Source organism: Anguilla rostrata, chromosome 12, assembly GCF_018555375.3.
Source record: "Anguilla rostrata isolate EN2019 chromosome 12, ASM1855537v3, whole genome shotgun sequence".
Lineage (NCBI taxonomy): Eukaryota > Metazoa > Chordata > Actinopteri > Anguilliformes > Anguillidae > Anguilla > Anguilla rostrata.
In genome coordinates, this window is record NC_057944.1 from 12,161,393 (window position 1) to 12,181,051 (window position 19,659).

The window sequence follows — 19,659 nt, forward strand, 5'->3', positions numbered from 1 at the left end:
CAAGCCACTGGAAAATGTTTACATGAATTGAGTTATCTGATGCTTTTTATATAAAATGCACATAATTATACGTACCCTAGAGTTTGAGAGTTTTCCAGGAAAGGCAGAGGTAAGCGTCAAGAAGGCGTGTGAAAGCGCGCTGATCAAGGCAAGCCTGTCTACTGCTCCATGCGCGAGAAGCCTTATTTTCAACTGCCGGGATTAATTAATAATTCAAAAAAGCGTCGCCAGCACCTCATTCCCTATGTGCAAGCCAATCCTCCCAGCGAAATATAACTCTCGGGGCTTTGCTTATGTTGGATCGGTGAAAAAATACAGGGTTAATTAAGTTTGCAAAGAAGGTAAGATCTTTTTATTTAAATAGCGTTTAAAATACTCCAGAAAATTATAACATCGTATTTAAAATAGGAAACACCGTTTTATACATGTGCTCCATGTCAAATGCATTGAAGAAGCATAGACTTAGCATGTTTATTGGGAGCTCTTGAATTTCATAATGGTACATGAGAAGCTACACGTAACACATTTTATAGGTTATGGCGGAATTGTGGATTAACACGATGAACAAGCGCTTCGTTCATTTTCTTGCCTTTTCTTAGATTTAAATATTATCAAGAAAAGTAAGCCAGTACATTATTATGTAGCCTACGACTGGTTTGTTGAGTGTTTGGAAAACAGCTGAAAATGGCAGTAGCCTACTACTATTCGAAAGGACAATATGAGACATTCAAGTTTACCCTTCAATAATTAACTTGCCGTTGAGGCATTACAAATCCCACATGGTCTTGTCATGATTGTGTAGTGGAGGAGGATGAGTCTACACTGTTGCAATGTTAACTCAGAAAGTGAAAAGTTAAGGCCAGGGCAACCTGCTTTGCCTTAGATATGTTGCATTAAATCCATTAGAATCTAGCCTGCAGCACTGGAAGGCATTAATAATTCACAATTTACGAATCAAACCAGGTTTCCAGAGTTGCACTACAAGCTAAAATGAATATCTCAGTCCAAATGTACAACAATATGACACTGGCGTAATATTTGTATATATCTCCACCCTATCCCGTTTATTAGAGGATAAGTCTGAATTTATTGGTTTATTAGTTTTGATTTAGAAAAACTATTGTTATGATTATTGATTAATATAGGCTGTTTAATTATCCTATAAAACACACAACACTCAGTGGCAATTTCATTAGTTAGCCTACACCTGCTCGAGTCTGTTCCTCCCAACAAGACTGTGGCTGCAACTCAATATATAAAGCACGCGTACATGGTGAAGAGGTTTGGTTGTTGTTCGACCAAACATTACAAATTGCCAAGACACGTGATCGAAGCAACTTTGACCGTGGTATGATTGTTAGTGCCAGATGTGGTGGTTCTAGCATCTCAGAAACAGCTGCCCTCCTGGGATTTTCACGCACTACAGTCTCTAGAGCAGAAACAGGCAACAAGGGCCGCCATTCTTTCTGTTTTTCATGCCAACTTCTGGCCTTAATTACTTAATTAGCCCTAATATTTATGCCATCTGATATTATAGCTACATATCTTGATAAGCGCAGACTGTCCCTACATGAAACATTTTAATGTGATATAATCTACGAATGAACCAGTGTTGGTTTACATAGTCCATTAGCTCATTTAGCCAGTGTGATTGTTGGAAACAAAAACCTGCATACAGATCAGCCTTTCAGGAGTGGAATTGCCACCCCCTGTTCTAGAGCTTACAGAGAATGGTGCGATAAACAAATAACATCCAGTGAGCAGCAGTTCTATGGGCAAACACACCTTGTTAATGAGAGAGGTCGGAGAAGAATGGACAGACTCGCTCAAGCTAATGGAAAGTAAAAAAAAATGCTCAAATAACAGCTGTTTATAACAGTGGTGTGCAGAAGGGCATCTCTAAATGTACAATGCGTCAACTCTTGAAGTGGGTGTGTTACATCAACAGAAAACCATGCCAAGTTCCATTCCTGTCAGTTAAGAACAGGAAGATGAGGATACAGAGGGCACATGATCTCCAAAACTGGATGATTGAAGATTGGGAAAATGTCACCTGGTCTGTTGAATCTTGATTTTTACCACGACATCCAGATATAGGGTTAGTATGTGGCGTAAACAGCATGAATCCATGGATCCATCCTGCTTCATGTCAACAGTACAGGCTGGGATTGGACTTGTTATAAATGTTTTATGTGCTTAATAACCTTAGTTTTTTTTCAAATCCAGGAACAAATTTAGACTCAAATATGAATCATTTATTATTGTGCTAGAATGTTATTTCTTTCTCTGCCATTTTAAATATGATGCTATTCCTTGCTGAGAGCTCTTTCGCTATCTTTACTTGCAGCACGTTTCCATGTCAAAAATCTCTTAAGCAATCACTTTTCAGTGCCCTCTCATTTCAGAAATTCAGGATTATAAACTGAGACTTCAGCAAGCTCATCCACCACCAGTAATTGAGCAATTTCGCTGCTTTAACTTCAAATATGTTTCTATGGCAACTGGTTATACCTAAATTGGTGTTAGAGATATATTCACCTCTGCCTAGTTGCACTCTACACACCACACTGTAGGTACAGTAGGCTACTTGGAGCTGCAGCACTACTGACTGTCAACTGAAGTCGAGCCTATAATGAGCTATATCATTATTTTGCATTCCTGTGGTGAGGTTTGGAAAATTATTAAAAACCGTGTACATTTTTTTCCAGTTATACCTTACAAAATAAAGATTACAAAACCGCTTATCTATAGATAAGGTTGTCTGAATCTTTCGAAGTAGGCTAGTGATGAATGACTGGCACCTAGCAACCCGTCTCTGTAGTAATGAACTTTCTTATTGCGTTCTTAATTGTGCGCATACATAGGCATACAGGTCTGCACAATTCCAAAGCCTTTTTTCTCTGCGTCGTTCGGCTATTGACGCAGGTTATTCGTTGTGCATGACCTGTCCCTGAACATACGTTGCTCTGTGTAGGCGACAGCCTACACGAACTTGTTCAGAAATACCGGTAAGTAATGTGTGGTGTTATAAATGCATTTCTGTTGAATTGTAGAAAAACAGAAAAAGTTGTAAACATGTCGATGTTAGCGATATCATCAGTTTTTTTTTTGTTGTTGTTTTTTTTTTTTTTTGCCTATGTGTGTTCGCTTCTGTTTCCCCCAGAAAAAAAGTTTGTATTGTTTCCAAAGCCCGAAGCTTCAGCCCCCACCGGGCCGAGGAAGGAGGCGACCTCCAGCTCAGAGCACCTGTCGAAACTGGGGGCGTGCCTACTGTCACAGCGGGCGTAGCTTCTCCTCACAGGTGCAGGGGGAAGGGCGGCCACTCCAGCGTCGCGCAGCCGGAACATTCAGCGATGTTTACTGCTCGCACAGTAATGCTTTCGTGGGATAAAGTGCTTCAAAATTCTGAAGGCGACGGAGACAGAGGGACATAAAAACTCTAGAAGGAGCAGAACATCGCGCCTCGCCTGGCTCTTTGCTTGTTGAGCGTGTACATCAGGACAACCGCTCCTGCGCGGTGCAAATGTCAGCTCAAGCTCACAGTTGTGCATCGGAACCAAACCGGAGGCGATTTACACACAGCCCAGTTATACTCGTCCCAGTTTGTCGTTTCCACCTTTCGCGTTTTCTCTAGAGTTTTGTCTTTTGGGACTGACTTGTGAGCTTGCCCCCGACCAAAGGATAATCGTGCGGAAATAACGGAATTGTTTTGGAGGATTGTACTTCTGAGGCAACAGGACGGGCGGGCACACAGACTGCATGTCGGGCGATGGAGATGCTGACTTCTGGGAAACTTAGCGCCTTGCTGTCATTGCTGATGATTTGGGCTTTTACAGGTAGGTTGTGCAACTAATGCTACAGGGAAGGTATTGTGAATGAAGGATGCACAGTGTTTTTATCTCAATTCGTTTTTGGCAAGTACTTTATGCGTGTACTGTATAATTTCTGTTAATTCAACCCAGTATCATAATTCACCGGTGACGAGATAATAACACAATAGCTCCTTTATTTAGATGTCTTCATGAATGTGGTGGGGGAATAGGTGAGAGTGAGAAAGCAAGGGCAATGTCCCCCTGTTTAAAAATACTTAACTTTCTCCCGAAGGCCATGGAAATGTTAAAGTTGCAGAAGATTACCGAGAGCGGCTTTTCGGCAGGATTTGAACATAACACCTGTTCTTTCCTGAATGAGAAACGAGGCACGTTGTATTTCCCATGAAAGGCTACAGTCATGTCGTGTGTGTCATCAATGGAACTTATTGTTTTCTCAAACTAACAGCTGAACACTACAGTGGCCCAGTAGCCTATCTTTTGTTAAAAATGTGAAGCTTCAGTGTAGGCTACCTTATTGTTTTAAGTAATGCGTAGGCCTACTTAGTTTACTCCTCAAGCACCCGTCAGAGACGATTTATTTCATTCAGAACAGTAGATTAGGATGTTAGTTTTTTTACACTTAAGGCCAAGTAGGCATTGTTCACGTCATGAATAATAATGATTCTTCCTTTTGAGTATGCTTATTGGATTCAGGAATATAGCTAATGTTTTTCTAATGTGACATTGACTAACGCAATGTTTAGCAATATTGGAAATGAGATTAATTGTTAAATCTACTGATATTTTAAACTAATCTCCTTGATACATTTTCTTTTTATTGCTATGACACATATTACACAGTTTTAGAAGTAAACATTCAGTAATATATTAACAGACTCCAATAAAATAATATTCTTCTTATCCGAGTTTCACATAGCTTTCCATTATAAGCTCATAAATATGATCTTTGCGCAGTCACTGATGCACACAATCTATCAAAGTAACATTGCTAATATAAGGACCACTTAATCATTGGGTGTGTACATACATGTCTGCATGGAATTAGAATATAAATCCTAAGTTATAGCTCAGTGCCCATTCTAAGAATTCACAGAGTCCATCTCAACACTGTTCCAGCAGTGAGGAATTCAACATTAATCAATGCCAACAGTGACCTTTAAGGTACTCTTTCAAGAGCTGGGGAGGAATGGTTTCTTATAAAACAGAAGGCACAGGACCAAAGATACTGTAGTCACCTGAATGTTATTTAATAAAACAGGAAATCAGTTGGCCTTTTTATCAGAACAAACCCCTAATTCCGAGCTTTACGTTCATTTCATGTGGCTAATGAAACCAAGCAATAGCACTGTTGTTGTCATGGTCTTGGCTTGCCAGATAAGTAGGTAGGCTGGTATCAACAGCTGGCATCACAAGCTCATGCAAATACACTTATCTATTATACTGGTTTCTATTACTGCTCCTAGAGAGATATAAATCTATTATCTGCAACATATCAAAGTTTAGTTTTCGTATTGTATATGAGAACACATACACACAAGTAGGCACTCTGCAACTTCAGTAGAACATCTTTGAGAAGTGTATCTGCCAGGGTGTTTGCGCATAGTTTGGTATGCCAGCATAACCCACTCTCTAAACATATTTCGTTCCTTTATCAGATGTATATCACCATTCTATTTCAATTTTCTTAATTTTTGTGAATGCATGTGCACATGGTGTATACGTACACATGGTGAGTAGTCTAAGCAAAGTATGCAGTACATCACATATGACATTGCATGTACTCTTGTCATGCTCACATCATAGACATCTTATCTCTTTATTGTCTGATGATTATCATCATGTATATTGTGTTAGGGCTGGACAACAAACAATATGGTTAATATATTCAACGTCTGTGTGATTATGGGATGTGGTTTTCTTGATCACGGAAGCTGCATGACTGCGCTTCTGATTGGCTGTCATATGAACACCCAATAAATACGTAGGAGATTCTATTTTTTTTCCTTCCCAGAAGCATTTCACTTGGCCTATGACGTTTGTAGGTTCACTGTCATAGTAGGTATGATTACAGAAAAAGCAGAAAAGAAAGCTGATACGCCACATGGGGACAGTGATACTGGATAATTACTGTTACAGTTATAGCCCAGCCCTTTATTGCAGAACAACAGGCAGCAGACCCCTCCCTCCCTCTCTCCCTCCCTCCACCCCTCCAACCACACACCATTCAAAAAGGTGCTTTCTGTTTTATTCTAAGCTATTCACCAAATTCTTTAAATCAAAGAAAAATATAGATATATGTATTATGGATGTTGAAAAGTGTATAATTTGGGAACTGATAAAAGAAGTTCTACTGTTATGAAGGTAACTATGTTTATGCAACGCTAGCAATTAATCATCATCTAATCTTCTTTCAATATATATTTGTTTAGATTTTGAAATTGACTTTTTTGGTTTCTGGAAATCAGCCTTGAAAGCGAAATTCTTGGAAAGATCTTGGTGCATGCACTCCATTTATAGTTCTGAAAAGCATCATTTGAGAATACTTGGTATGTGTGACATCAAATATTTTTTCCATTTTATCATCTCTGAGAATAGGCCTGCAGCACCATTTAAGGCACCTACTGAGCTACCCATTTACTCTTATAGAGATAACCGAGTTTCCTAGTCTGCATAGAAATGAGTCAAAGATTACTCATTGTCTCAGAATAGCTAAAACCAAAAAGAAAAATGTTGTAGCCTAGTGAGTACTGATAAGCAATTAGTCGGAGTGTAGCACAGTGTGTAAGGAACTGGGCTTATAACCGAAAGGTTGCAGGTTCGATTCCCGGGTAGGACACTGCCGTTGTACCCTTGAGCAAGGTACTTAACCGAAATTACTTCAGTATATATCCAGCTGTATAAATGGATACAATGTAAAATGCTATGTAAAAGTTGTGTAAGTCGCTCTGGATAAGAGCGTCTGCTAAATGTCTGTAATGTAATGTAGTCAAACTTATCGCACGTGTCCAAGATGGTACAGGCCGAGTGTTGGCCACCCATTCCATCGCGTGAACTCAGGGAAAGCTTCATTGTTTACTTTGATCGACAGGTGTACACTGGGTGCAGTAAAGTGTAATTTCACTGAGAACGAAGTCCATCCGTATTCCAAACTGGGATGCCTTGTTGAAGTGAGAATGGAGCCATTCTGAGCAGGCCCTATGGAGAAAAGATAGTTTCGTGTGTCTGGGATGCTGGGGTGAAAGGGCGGCCATGTTGTCTGTTCACTGAACAGTGAATCCTTGCCAACTTCTTCTTGGAATGTGAGGGAAATCCTTGCGTGCCATACTCAAACTCACAGCTCGTTGTGGGTATGTGCAGTATAACATAGACGCAAATGTACATATGAATGCACGCAAGCATGAACAACACATACATGCATATAGATTCAGTACAAATACATGCATACCAGCGCACACATCCATGGAGACATGCGTACATACACTTGCACGAACACAAGAGTACACACACATTACGCAATCTCCTGACACACAAAAAACTGGATTGGCATCTTGGAGTACTGGCGTCAGTCTGAGCCATGTAACACGGTGTAGGCAGAGAGCAGAAACGAATTCTCGTGAGTTCCTGAGTTCAAATCCAGGTTATTTGTTAAACTGTTTATGCGGCGGGTTTATATGAGAAACGCTGGTGATGGACGAGCTCTGTTCGGCTGTGCCCCTCTCATTCCATTCCGCTCGAGCACGCTTACACTCCCCGCACGGTACCAGGTGCCGATTGGCCGTGGCTTCTCAGGTGTAGGAGGTGGAGGCTGAGGTCAAAGACCGGGTGAAATACTTCAAGATGCGTGTGTAGTATGATCCTTATGTAGCGTGTTATGTTATGTTTATGTTAGCCACTGATGATGCTTGTCTATCTTCATCTCAGTGGTCCTCACGTCAAGTAGAGCATGAACTACAGTTGAGTTTTCAGTATACTTTCTACTCTTTTTTAAAACTTTTTTTTCTGTTTGTTTTCACTGCTTTATGTCCTTTGTGTAGCTCGCCCTGTGCTCTGAATCCAGCCAGGACGACACGGACTGTGTAGTGCATTAAAATACATTAAATTTACAGCTTCCTTCTCTTATCTAAAATTACTTGATAAAATATTATGTGACGGGTGTCTGCGAAAGAGAATATCACTGCCTGAATCTCAGACCGGTTTGCTATCTTGTGTGGCTCAGACCGTGTGTGTGTGTGATTGCATTCTGACTGACAGCACCGCAGATATTCTTTGATGGTCTGTGTCTAGTTATTAAAGATAAATAAATAAAAATAAATGTCAGAGATGTCATTCTCACGGCAGCGATATGAGCACCGTGCAGACTAATCTACGCCGCTGTTGAAATCAGAAGCTGATCGTAATCCACTGAATTGCCTTTGCCTTTTTTTTTTTAAAGCAAGGACAAGGTAAGTCAGTGGCAGCCCTGTCGCTCTCTGACTGGATTAAAATGAAAGTCCTGGCAAGGATAGATGGCAGAGATGCGGCTTTTCATTTTATTAATAATTTGAAGACGGCGAGAATTAAATGTAATTATTTTTTTTAAATGTCCTTATTCAGCGATAGTGTCCTTGCGTCCCACTGTATGTCATTGGCGGATTAAATTCTCCTCACACTGCTACTCCACAGCCACTGTTTCCCTGATCCTGGAGGTCGGTGAGAAATGGAAAGGGCAGGTATAATATGCTTCCTCTGTATTATGACTTTCTATCGACATTCACACCTGTCAAACTGAGCACTCTCCTCATTATATGCACTGCACTGCTTACAGGCTAAAGGTAGTTGTGCTATGATTGAAAATGTTATTTCCATTTTTGAATGGTGCTAAGGCTGCATTTTAAGGGATGATCACTGAAAATGTACTCGCTCATTAAGTGGGTTGTGGGCTCAGAACGCTTGGGAATTCCTGCTCTAAAAACACATAGCAGTCATCGTGCTCAAAGGGGTGTTTACAGCTATCTCTCATGTGTATACTCTCACAGGCGCACAACTCCTATATTTCCTCTATGTAGACGCCACCAAAAAAGAAGAGAGCATGATCTTATAACATCTTACGAAGGGAGAGTGGGAGAGAAGGATATTCATTTTGGTGGAGGGTATTCTTCTGAATATAGTCGATGAAGCCAGTGGTACAACTTGAGACACACCCCACCTCCAGAAAGCAAATGATTGTTTTGTAGAAATACAGAAGTACATCGTTTCCAATTTGTACTGGTTTTTGAAAATAGTGGAATGTGTTTTTACGAGACCTGCGGTGTCAGACAGTGGCGCATTGCACTGAATCTTCAGCCACATCTTTGGAACAGCACTTAGCTTATATTAACAAATTGCATTCCTGGATTTAAAAAATTATATTACAAGGTAATCAGTGTTTATTAAACCACGGACCATATTTTGTCTTTGTCCATGATAAGATGTTTGTTGGCCAAATGCTGATTCCGGATTCCCTAGCGCTGGCTGAGCCGCGGTGGTTTGTTTTCCCTGGCTGGGCGTTTTGGGGCCCCGCCCCACCGACAGCGACTTGCTGATATGGCGTGCCTTTTTATCCTGCCTCCCTGGAGGAATTCCGCGGGAATCCTGAGCGTTCGCTGTGAGGTAGAGCTGTAAACGAGAGAGAGCGCGCGGACGGTGTGGACAGGCAGCTGTGCCGTCGAGACCGTTCCAGTCTGTCCAGTACCCTCCTGTTACCACAGGAGAGGTGAACGGAGAAGAGAGAGGTAATGAGCACGAAAAAAACGCTGCTCAGAGAATCAAACGTCCTCGCCTTTGATGGAGATGTTACTGCCGCATCTATGGAAGTTAATGAGATATTTTACCAGTGATATTTTACCTATTATTATTATTATTATTATTATTATTATTATTAGTAGTAGTAGTAGTAGTAGTAGTATATCTAGTAGTATATCTATTTCAAATTCTACAAAATTTCCTGTTAAAGATTTTTACTTTCCTACTTTAAATCTGAAATGTATTTTGATTGGTGGGTTTTTGATCTGCATATGGGCAGGAATCACAGGTAATAAAGATTACATAAGTAGGTAATAAAGATTATCCTGTTATAGAGAGTTTACACTTGATTAGTTCTGGATTCAATCAACCTTTGCCCTTAATTTTCCCTTCTCTAGAAAAATCATTTTCCCGCTCTTACCAAATGTGTGATGAACAGTTAACGAAGCATTTAATTGCGAGTCAGTCACTACACGTTGATCTATGATTTTAAGCCACTTGTTCATCAAGCAAGTGTTTAAAACCTTTTACCTCTGATGCATCCTGATTGGGCAATTAACATAATGCTGTCTTTTTTAGCACTTACCTGATGAAGATTATAATAATTATTTAATTGGTGTAAAGAAAAATAGTAAAGAACACTCAGATTTGAAGGCTTTGCGTAAATGCTAGAACTGCCTGTGTGCTAAGTTGTGAGCAAGAGTAGTAGTGGTCTTGAGAATGGTGCCTAACTGGTGCTCGTCATTCATTTGTAAAGGTGTCTTCCTGAATGCCCAGTTGTGTTTTGGAATAAGGTACATTTTCCATGTACGCCTGAATTTCTCTTGCTAAAACCAGCATCTCCAGTTATGGATGCTGCCGGTCAATGTGGACAGTGCATGTAGCGTTTGGTGGTTCTCCCACTTTCCCTGCAGACCATTCTGAGTAAAATAAGGGGTCATAGGTCATTTATGGCTTCAGTGCTTTTATAGGCCAGTGCTTTAGGTTGGCTAGGGGCTCCCGTGGAGTCCCACCCGAGTCTTGTCTTTCCCAGTTCATGACCTTGGAAAGCCTGTTTTATCTGTCCCCAAAAAAGGGTTTTGTGATGAATTGGGAAGCCTGCCCATTGACTGTTTGTGTTGTGGAGTCCAGAGATGTCACATCTGCTACAGCGGATGACATCACCTCCTGCAGCTCCCTTGGCTAGAGTTTTTTTTTAATTTTAGCCAAATGTGCTACTGGTGCACTTTGTTTTACTGTGCAGCTTGCCAGGGCTGTGGTTCGAAAGCCACAGCACATCTACCCATTACACTGGGTAGGGTATCTGGCTAGGGTGACAAAATGGGTGTTAGCCTGGTGAATGGGTAATAGATTTAGCCTCTGTACAGGCTGTTGTCACAGACCACATTTTAAACCTGTGCCCTTGTTTCCCTGGGATTATTATTAAATAAAATGTCCTCTTATATTTACCATTTCAAAACTTTTGTGGGTGTTTGTTTTTTGGGAATATTGATACAGTAAAAGTATATTAAGTTGGGTTTACACCACTTCAACAATGTTGTGCACTACTAAATGTTACTCAGAAACCTTGTGTGCAACTGTAACGTGTTTAATACAAGGTGATTGTAACGAAGCATTATGTTGTCACTTTCTCCTTAGCTAATTGCAGCGTTTGTTATACTGGGGTAATGTGAGGCTTTAGGCGAATAGTTTCTTGTGATCATTGAAACCAATATTGCCTGAATGTTGATGGTGGCGGATTTAACTTTGCACAAAGATCTATAATGAAGTATTTGGCCAAACAGAATGAGCCTCAGGCTTCTCTTTGATCAGAAAGTACTGATGTAAAGAGGGTTTGAGTTAGTCTGCACTGTCACCAGGAGAAATCCACCTCTAATCCTGAAGACCTCCGTCACCCCTATTAATGCAGCGTTGTCTTAGAGTCTCTGTCAGACTGTCAGACCACAGCCTGACCTTGGGACTGCCACCAAGTGCTAAAGAATTAATGCTCCACGTGCTCAGGTGGCTTGTCGGTCAAAGACAGAACCGCCATTTTTAATTCATGGTTTTTGGTGCTTTATTAAGCAGTTCTGTTCCATAACAAGTTAAATGTATAAGTTCCTGAATGCATTGACGTACACAAAGATTTTTAAAATGTTTACTGTTGAATATGCCATTTTAATTTAAAATCATATATTTTTGTTTCCTTCTTCCAACAAGAGAGCCCTGACTGGGAAGTAAGCCCAGTCTAACTTTATTTTGTCTAAAGAACCAGCAACAGCTTCCCCTCCTTCTCCAGTTTCTATATTTAGTTCATTTCCTGCACTATTCAAAATGCATCTTCTTACCTAAATGACATGATTCTGGCACTCTTTCACCCACGGGAGCTTCCAGTGACTCTCAACAAGTAAATTAATTCAACTGAGAAACAATTACTAAAACTGTTCAGGAACAAAGAGAAGGGGTTCCTAAGCTAAGGTCTGCGAAGGAAGTCGAAGGTGGTCCTCAGCAACATGAACATATTTTTGCATATTTTGCACTTAAAGATAAAATAAATCTTTGGTTTGGTTTAAAAGTCCTATTTATATTGTGTGGAATGTACCCATGTCTTATATATCGCCACCATATAATGACAGCACTATTTAGACCTGCGTTCAAATGCAAGTCCGGTCAATGGCCACTGAATTGCAGCCTGTTGCGAGTGTCGGAGAAGGCCGTCCAAAGTGAACTGTCTTACTGAGGTGGGATTCCTCAGCCACAGGGTGGTTCTTTAAGATGAAATGAAAAGGGTTTGGGATTCCTAGCCCTTCTGTAACTCTGTATGCAGGGCTCATTATGCGCGGAGGAACCCATATGGATTTACAGTAAAGCCGGAAGCGGAGCAGGTGAAAGGTAGCCTCTGTGACTGATCAGTGTGCCGCTGCCACAGCATAACGACTCTGTTTCAGGTCCATTCCGGCTAATGCGGCGGCCGTAATTCAGCGGAAAAGGAAAGGCATTCAATTAAAAAAAAACCATGTTTCAGCGGGTAAAGATATTCATAAAAATCCACTAATGTGGCTTTCGCCGTGGGACGCTGCTTTTCCCGCGTTAGCGGCGCGACGCGGTTAATGGCGAGTTCGATCCCGGAATCACCGGCGTCTCGCGCCGGAGATCATTAGCAGGGACGCCGTTCGGCTGGCGGGAGCAATTATAGGGACCCCCTGCGTGGCGCAGGCGCCGTGGTGAATATCTGCGCGTTCCCTCTCGTTAGTCGTCCGTCACAGGTTGTCATGGTAAAAATGGCGATCAAAGTTTTTACTTGTTATCTCCGGGAAAAAAAAGAACAGACGACGATGAAACGGGTTTCGCGCCAAAGGGAGTTTTCGCCATCAAACGATGCGATCCCGAATCCTTTTTCCGGCTACTCTATCCCTGGAGCCATGCTGCCAGCAACTACGTGTTTTTCCTGCAGTCAGAATTGATTGGCTGCATGTGGTCACTGCTGTGTGGTCTCAGCATGTCCCAGCAAACCCGGTTAGAGGGTCTCCGTCATCCATCGATCGCACCCGCCCCGCCCTCCTGGTCTTTTTCTCACGTGGGAAAAAGAGCGCGCTCAGTTCCAAAAAGCCTCACCAAACCTGCGCCCCTCGACATGCAAGATGGCTCCCTTGTCGCTACGGCAATGGAGCCACTCATGGGTGGTAACTCTAGGTGGAGTAACTCCACCTGTCTGCAGGTACTCCGGTGCTGTGCTGGCAGGCCGTGGGTGGGTGGAGTGGTGTGTTCGAGAGGCCTTGGGAGTGCGGGGGGGGGGGGGCGTCAGCCATCTTGTCAGCAGGTTTCAGGGAGGAGGGTGCCACAGCAATGCCCTAATTATAGCAGGAGCAGGGGGAACAGGGGCCTTGGCTGGCGGTGGGTCGGTTGTGTGTAACGCACAGCTCTGCTTGCGAGCTCTAATGGGGTCACCCCTGCACTTCCAGGAGCGGCAGCCTGCCTCTACCACTTATTATGATAACGAGATTTTCAGTCTCCCTGGGTCAGAGGTTATTATAGTGTAGCTCGGGCGGCTGTTGCACCAGATTATAGCCAGGCTTCCGATCCGTCAGGTTGATTTAGTGTTTTTGGTTTATTAGCCACAGTCCTGTGGGTAAAAGATAACTCGATTAGCACGTTTTTTTTCTCCGTCTTGCCTCCAAACTCTCTGAGAATGGTGCATCCAGAAAGCTGGAACTGGGGGGGGGGCATATTTGTTTTTGTCCAGATGTCCAACTGACTCTTCCCTCTGTCTTTTTTCTGACATGTTTTTTTAAATAATAGAACAATTCCCAGTCCTATACTAATAACGTATTGTATGATCACATCCGATGGACAGGGTGACATCACTAGGAGGTGCTTTCTCAGTGGACTTTTTTGCCTCCTGTGGAGGACTGGCCTTTCGGCGATGTGGGAATGTCACTGTGGAGTGCGAGTGGAAGTTTCCACATTTGCATGCTCATGTCAAAAAGGAAAACCCTAGCTTGCCACAGAGTTGAGTAAATTAGATCGGAAAGCATTTAGAAAAAACCTAATTGATTATAATTAGGCGTTGAAATGCAGTTCTTTTCTCTGGTTTCCAAAATAGATATTTTGATACATAGAAATGTTTTTATAATCTGATTTTAATATTTTGTGGACAATTCAGGGACAGTTTGCCGAGTCACTGTCAAGTCATGTGCATAGTGGACAACCGAACTTCATGCCCATATACGGGTCCCCCTTTTTCCCTACTGTGCCGTTTCTGGCTCCAATTTGTACAACATGGCGGCGCCCACAGACTGCACTTCCTGGGCTTCAAAACACTTTTCACCAAGCTCATGGAGAGTCAATGGGTGACATCACAGTGATTTTGTCCATATTTTCTTTTACACTCTATGGGAGTAACCGACTATAGTTGGGGGAGCCCATCCTCCAACTGGCTGCCCCGGTGTAATAGTGAAGATAGAAGGAATGGCAACAGAAATGTAATGAGGGATCTAACAGGGGAAATGGTAAAATGGTTTGGACAGGTTACAGTTAGAGGCAGTTAAATTAGTTGGTAAATGAAAAGCATTGATCTGAGCAGTGGAATGGAACGCCTGCATTCTGCCTCATTGCAGTTCTTGTGGGGCTGTTAGATCTGGTGCCAGTATTTAAATGATCTAGCTTTGGCAATGCTAAAATATAATGTGCTAATATATTCGCCGCATAGTCTACCAATATATTAACAGCGCAGTCAACCTTCAGTGGGTACAGTTTCCGTGCGTGTGGCCACAGGGGAGATGAAGATTTTAGAGAACTTTTTTTTTTTAACTTTCTTCCAGAAACTCTTTTTTTCTCCCAAGCTTGAATATTCTGAAATGTGTCCACTTCATTTATTGCTCCAGTGACTGTAATTTATTTGTGCAAATTGCACATAGCCCTGAGAGCTAATGAAGAAGAAAAAATGCTGAGCGATCACAGACATACTTTTGAAGAGACAGTGGAATTTTAAAGTTTATACTAAACAGGATCACTTTGGATTAAGTCAGGATTTGAGGCGGTTGAACATGACTTTCGCTTCTTTGGGAAAATTTTGAAGACGCGTTTTTCCATGTCAACCCAAAACAAACAAACAAACAAACAAAAAACTTAATAACAGTTATGCATTTTGATTTTTCTTAGGGCTTTGGTGTGATATCGCTCGATAACATTCCCAAGCACGGAAAAATTGAATTTCAAATTTGGAGGGGGGGTGTTGAATGAAAGCCCAAGTGTATCTCAGCGATACGTTTGTAGAATAAAATCAATGCCTGCTGCATTTATTTATTTATTTTTTCTGTGTGTATTTTTTTGTTGAGAAAAGGATTGTGGATTATGGGTAAAATAGAAAGGAGAACATTTCCCATGAGTTTTTTTTTTGTTGTTGCCCTTTTCATATAACCCCCGAAATTTCAAAAAAAATGTTTTTTAAACCCTGATTTTTTCCTTCTCTCCCAATTTGGACTGTCCGGTGAATTGTGGATCTTGGCATGCGAAGGGTAACCACACACTGGAACTTAGCTTGAGCCGCACAACAGCCACTTGGGTAAAAGAAGCACACAAGCCAGGTCCTGACAGTGTCGTACCTCTAAGTGTGAGCGTAGTTCTTATGGAGTGAGAGAACCTCAGAAGAATGGCCCTGTCCCCTTTGGAAATTTAAGAGTCCAGGTGGAGGAGCCCCTGTCTGGGAGGTCTGACCCGGATTGAGAGGCCATAGTTCTGGGCGGGCGAGGATAATCCAGCCCTTGGGAGCCAAGCAGGGAGAGTTGCGGAAAAGACCAGGACAGGGAGCAGCTGTTGCATCGCAAAGATTAGCATTATTGACTGTATCCCTCCAGAGAACACTTAAGGCAACTAGCCGCCAATACAAGCAGGAGCTGAAGATGTCTAAAATACAGGTCTGGCATGGCAACACCAGAGAAGATACTCAGCACCGGGTGATGTCTATGGGTCACAGACTTCAAGCAGTCATTGCATGCAAAGGATATGCGACAAAGTACTGAACATGACTACTTTCATTTCCAAAACACTGATATGTCCGAAAGGTCATGGTGTCCTGAAATGGGGGTCTATGTATAAAAAAAAGTTTTAATTTCTACATGGAGAAACCAAAATATATAAATTTACCATGAAATAAAAAATTGAGAATGCACACTTTAAAGACATGTGAATAATCTGATTACAAATCTAAAATTTTGGTGTACAGAGCCAAATCAATAAAAAAATACTTATTTTTGCCAAACGTTATGGAGCTCCCAGTATATATATATATATATAACAGAACATATACAGGGGTCTTGTCAGACAGACCCATAGGGGCTCATTATAGCTTTAACATCCATCTTTTCCCTGAGCATGTGCCTCCACTATCAGTTTTTTTTTCTCTCTCTCCCTCTCTCTCTATTGCCCTCCTGGCAGTTGTAGAAATTGCCTTCAAAATGATTGCCGAAGGGTCCGAGTGAAAAAAAAAAAGTGTAATACCTCTCGCTGTGGAACCCAAAATTAACCCACCATCAGCGATGTGTTTTTTCTTCCGCTCCTCAAATACATCAATCTTCCGAACCCGAGGTAATCGTGAGAGTCGTTAGAGCCCGCTACAGAAATGTCCCGGCGGACGCCGGTGGAGCCAGCGACCGGGAAGCTAATTTTCTGAACATAAATCTGAAATGGACGAGGTTCCTCAGACAGATGACCTCTTCATTAGCTCGCGCTGACTTAGGCCCCGATTCGGCTGCGATGTTTTATTGAGCACTTGATTAAAATGCTGTCGGCGCCTCTCCTTCCTTGACCCGCGTTGCCACTAGGGCATGTTGATGAAAGATGTCTGAATTATTATGAAAATAAAGGCCCGTATAATTGAGCCAGAAACCGTACCTTCTTTAGCAGGTCCTTCGTGCTAGTCTGTCCGAAAATTAAGCATTTCTGACATTCTGATTCTGATTTATAATTCTTTAAGTATGTTAGGTTATTGGATGGATTAAGACACAGTAAGACTTCATTTTTGTTGAAACGTTGGCAGGAAACGTCGAGCTTGCATTTGGAACTGCAGTCTAATGGTTAACAGTGTGCAGTTTCATTCTGGCAATGCCAAGTGCAAATTGCTTTGGGTGTCTTGCCTGTAATGCTAAACATAGTCAAATCCAGACATTTCAAATTGCATGAAAACGGTCCTGGTTGGTAATTTGAACGGCTCAGTCTGGCTGCATTGTGCTTCCTGCAGTGAGTGCTTATTTTGCGTACTGAGAGTGTTTTTCTCTTCCTTTTCTTCTGCAGGGCGAATGAGGGCAACAGATTCTGAAATTAGCTGAATTTAACATGAGGGAAAAACAAACCACTTGAACAAATGTATAATTTGAAGGGTAGGATAATGTGCATCATGGTTATATGAAATAGCTGTCAGTGCACTGAGATGACGAGAACCATGTGTGTGAGAGAGTGTATGTTGAATATGCTGCTGAGAAAGAGAGCACTTGAAGGCTTGGATGCTTGGATGGTCTTTGGAAGTGTTAGAAAATCATCTCTTGAGCTTATATCTGAATGAGGCTTATCAGGGGAATCTGGATGGGTTTTGGTTGGTTTTCAGATACTAATTACTTAACATTGTCATGCAGTGTGACCTTTTTCTGGTTTTGACGGCAAATGGCAAAGACAAATGATTTTGCAATCTTCTCAAAATATAGCCAGAAGCCGTGCGTTGTAGAACAGTCATCGGCAACAGTTAGCTTTAGTCACGAGGTTCTTTCAAAACACCAAAGATTTGTGTTGAGCAGCCCATTTCCTTTGTATGTATTGTACCATGAATAATGAATCGTATCCCCTGGATGCATAGCCAAAGGACCATTAGAGAGTTAAATTCAGTGAACCTATTGTGTGGCATACCTGACTTCCCATACCTTCGGGTACTTTTTTTTTCCTTTTTTAAAAAAGCTGTTAAATAGTGAGGCTTCCTGGCTGAGTTATTAAATTGGTGCAGTTGAAGTAATATGAGCTGTGTGGCTTCTGTGGAGACCTGGCAGGAGAAGATAAGGAAAGCACGTGTAAAGTTATGCAACAGCGAGATGGTTTAATTCACTATCTGCAGTGGCGGGTGAAGTCACATGTTACTCAGTACACATACCTGAAGGTGAACATCTTATCTTCATTATTTATTAGCGTGGGGGGAAACAGCCTTGCCTCATACCACTAACTCATATCCATATGCGTTTTGTGTAGTTCATAGAGTGTATTATTGATTTTTAGAAACCAGTTTTTAATCCCCCCTTTTCTCCCTTTTGTTTTTTTTTTTTTTTGTGTAATATCAGCTAGAGCACTAAACATGTTCCCAGAATTCAGTTGTTCTCACTCTGTAGCCCACCAGGTAAGGTGTGCAAACACTGCTTCACGGAGTACACTAGGTGTACTTCTGGTGCAAGGCAGGCCGCAGGGACAGAGGAGTTGGGCTCTTGCACAGCGGAAAACCTTCCTGATGTAAAAAGTCAGTCTCTGGGTGACACGGTTGGTAACTGTGTCTCGCCCTGTGGCACAGCTAGGATTCCATTCCAGACCAGCCGGTGTGTCACTGCACCAATGTCCAGTGCCTTCTGTGTCTAACGTAGTTTTCAGATAAATGACACAGACTGGATAAATCCTTTTTTTCTGCACACTGTGATTTCTTACTTTTCTAAACAGCCCCAGGAAAAAAATAACTGTTGTCATTGGATGTTAATGGAGCAGCGCGATTGGATCAGTGTGCTCTTGTTATCTGGCTCAAAGCTGGATTAAATCAGTCCAAAATACAGCATTCATTTTGACATACTCTGACTTACCCCTCCATCAGTATTTTTACATTTGTGCATTGTGTGCAAGGCTGGTTTGGATTTGATCTCCTATTGCAGGTCCTGTATTTTAACACTGTACTCTGCACATTTTCCAGCTTGAATGTGAAGCATCTTTTTTTTACAATGTAGAGTCCACAACCTGTTACACCTACAGGAAAGCAGGAGCTAGCACTCAGTTTTTTTAAAAATGTAAATCATTCACCAGGTGCCTGCTGAATGACCTCATAATAACGTTAATAATTAGTGTTTTTAAACTGTATTGCTCTGATAATTTAACATCATTTGTCCCTTGGGGATTGTGGAAGGGCCTTGTGTAAACCCACTTCTCATTGAAGGGTTATCACCAGCCTTCATAAAGAACACTTAAGAAGAATACCTGCTTATAAATGACAGCATTATAAGTCATCAGCAGATGCTTTTGGTGGATGATTAGTCCAACATTAGAAAATGTTAGCAAATGTACTATCGAAGAGGTTTGGTTGCCATATCGAGAAATATCGTAAAAGATATTTCTCTTGCGTGTTTTCCCTTCTCAACTGTTGACATTGCAGTGCTGCCCTGCCTGGTCTATGGAGTGAAATCACTGTCAGAATACGTACATATGCAGAAAAGAATATAGAGATGAATTTCAGTTAAATGTCAATATAAATTGTGGTTTGTGATTGTGAATTACGTGTTGTAAATGCAAAAGAACAATCTGTATGTATTACGAGGATATGCTTCAGTTTTTACATTCAAGATGCACCTTATGC

The 19,659-nt window shown here is 41.7% G+C and overlaps 1 protein-coding gene across 1 annotated transcript in view; it reads left to right on the plus strand.

The window, feature by feature from the left end:
- Nucleotides 1-286: 286 nt before the first annotated feature.
- Nucleotides 287-19,659, plus strand: part of esamb (endothelial cell adhesion molecule b) — a 51,758-nt gene continuing 32,385 nt past the window's right edge. The window contains exon 1 of the mRNA XM_064301963.1: nt 287-3,836. Coding sequence (XP_064158033.1) covers nt 3,770-3,836 — 67 coding nt within the window. The 5' untranslated portion in view covers nt 287-3,769. The remainder of the gene's footprint in view (nt 3,837-19,659) is intronic.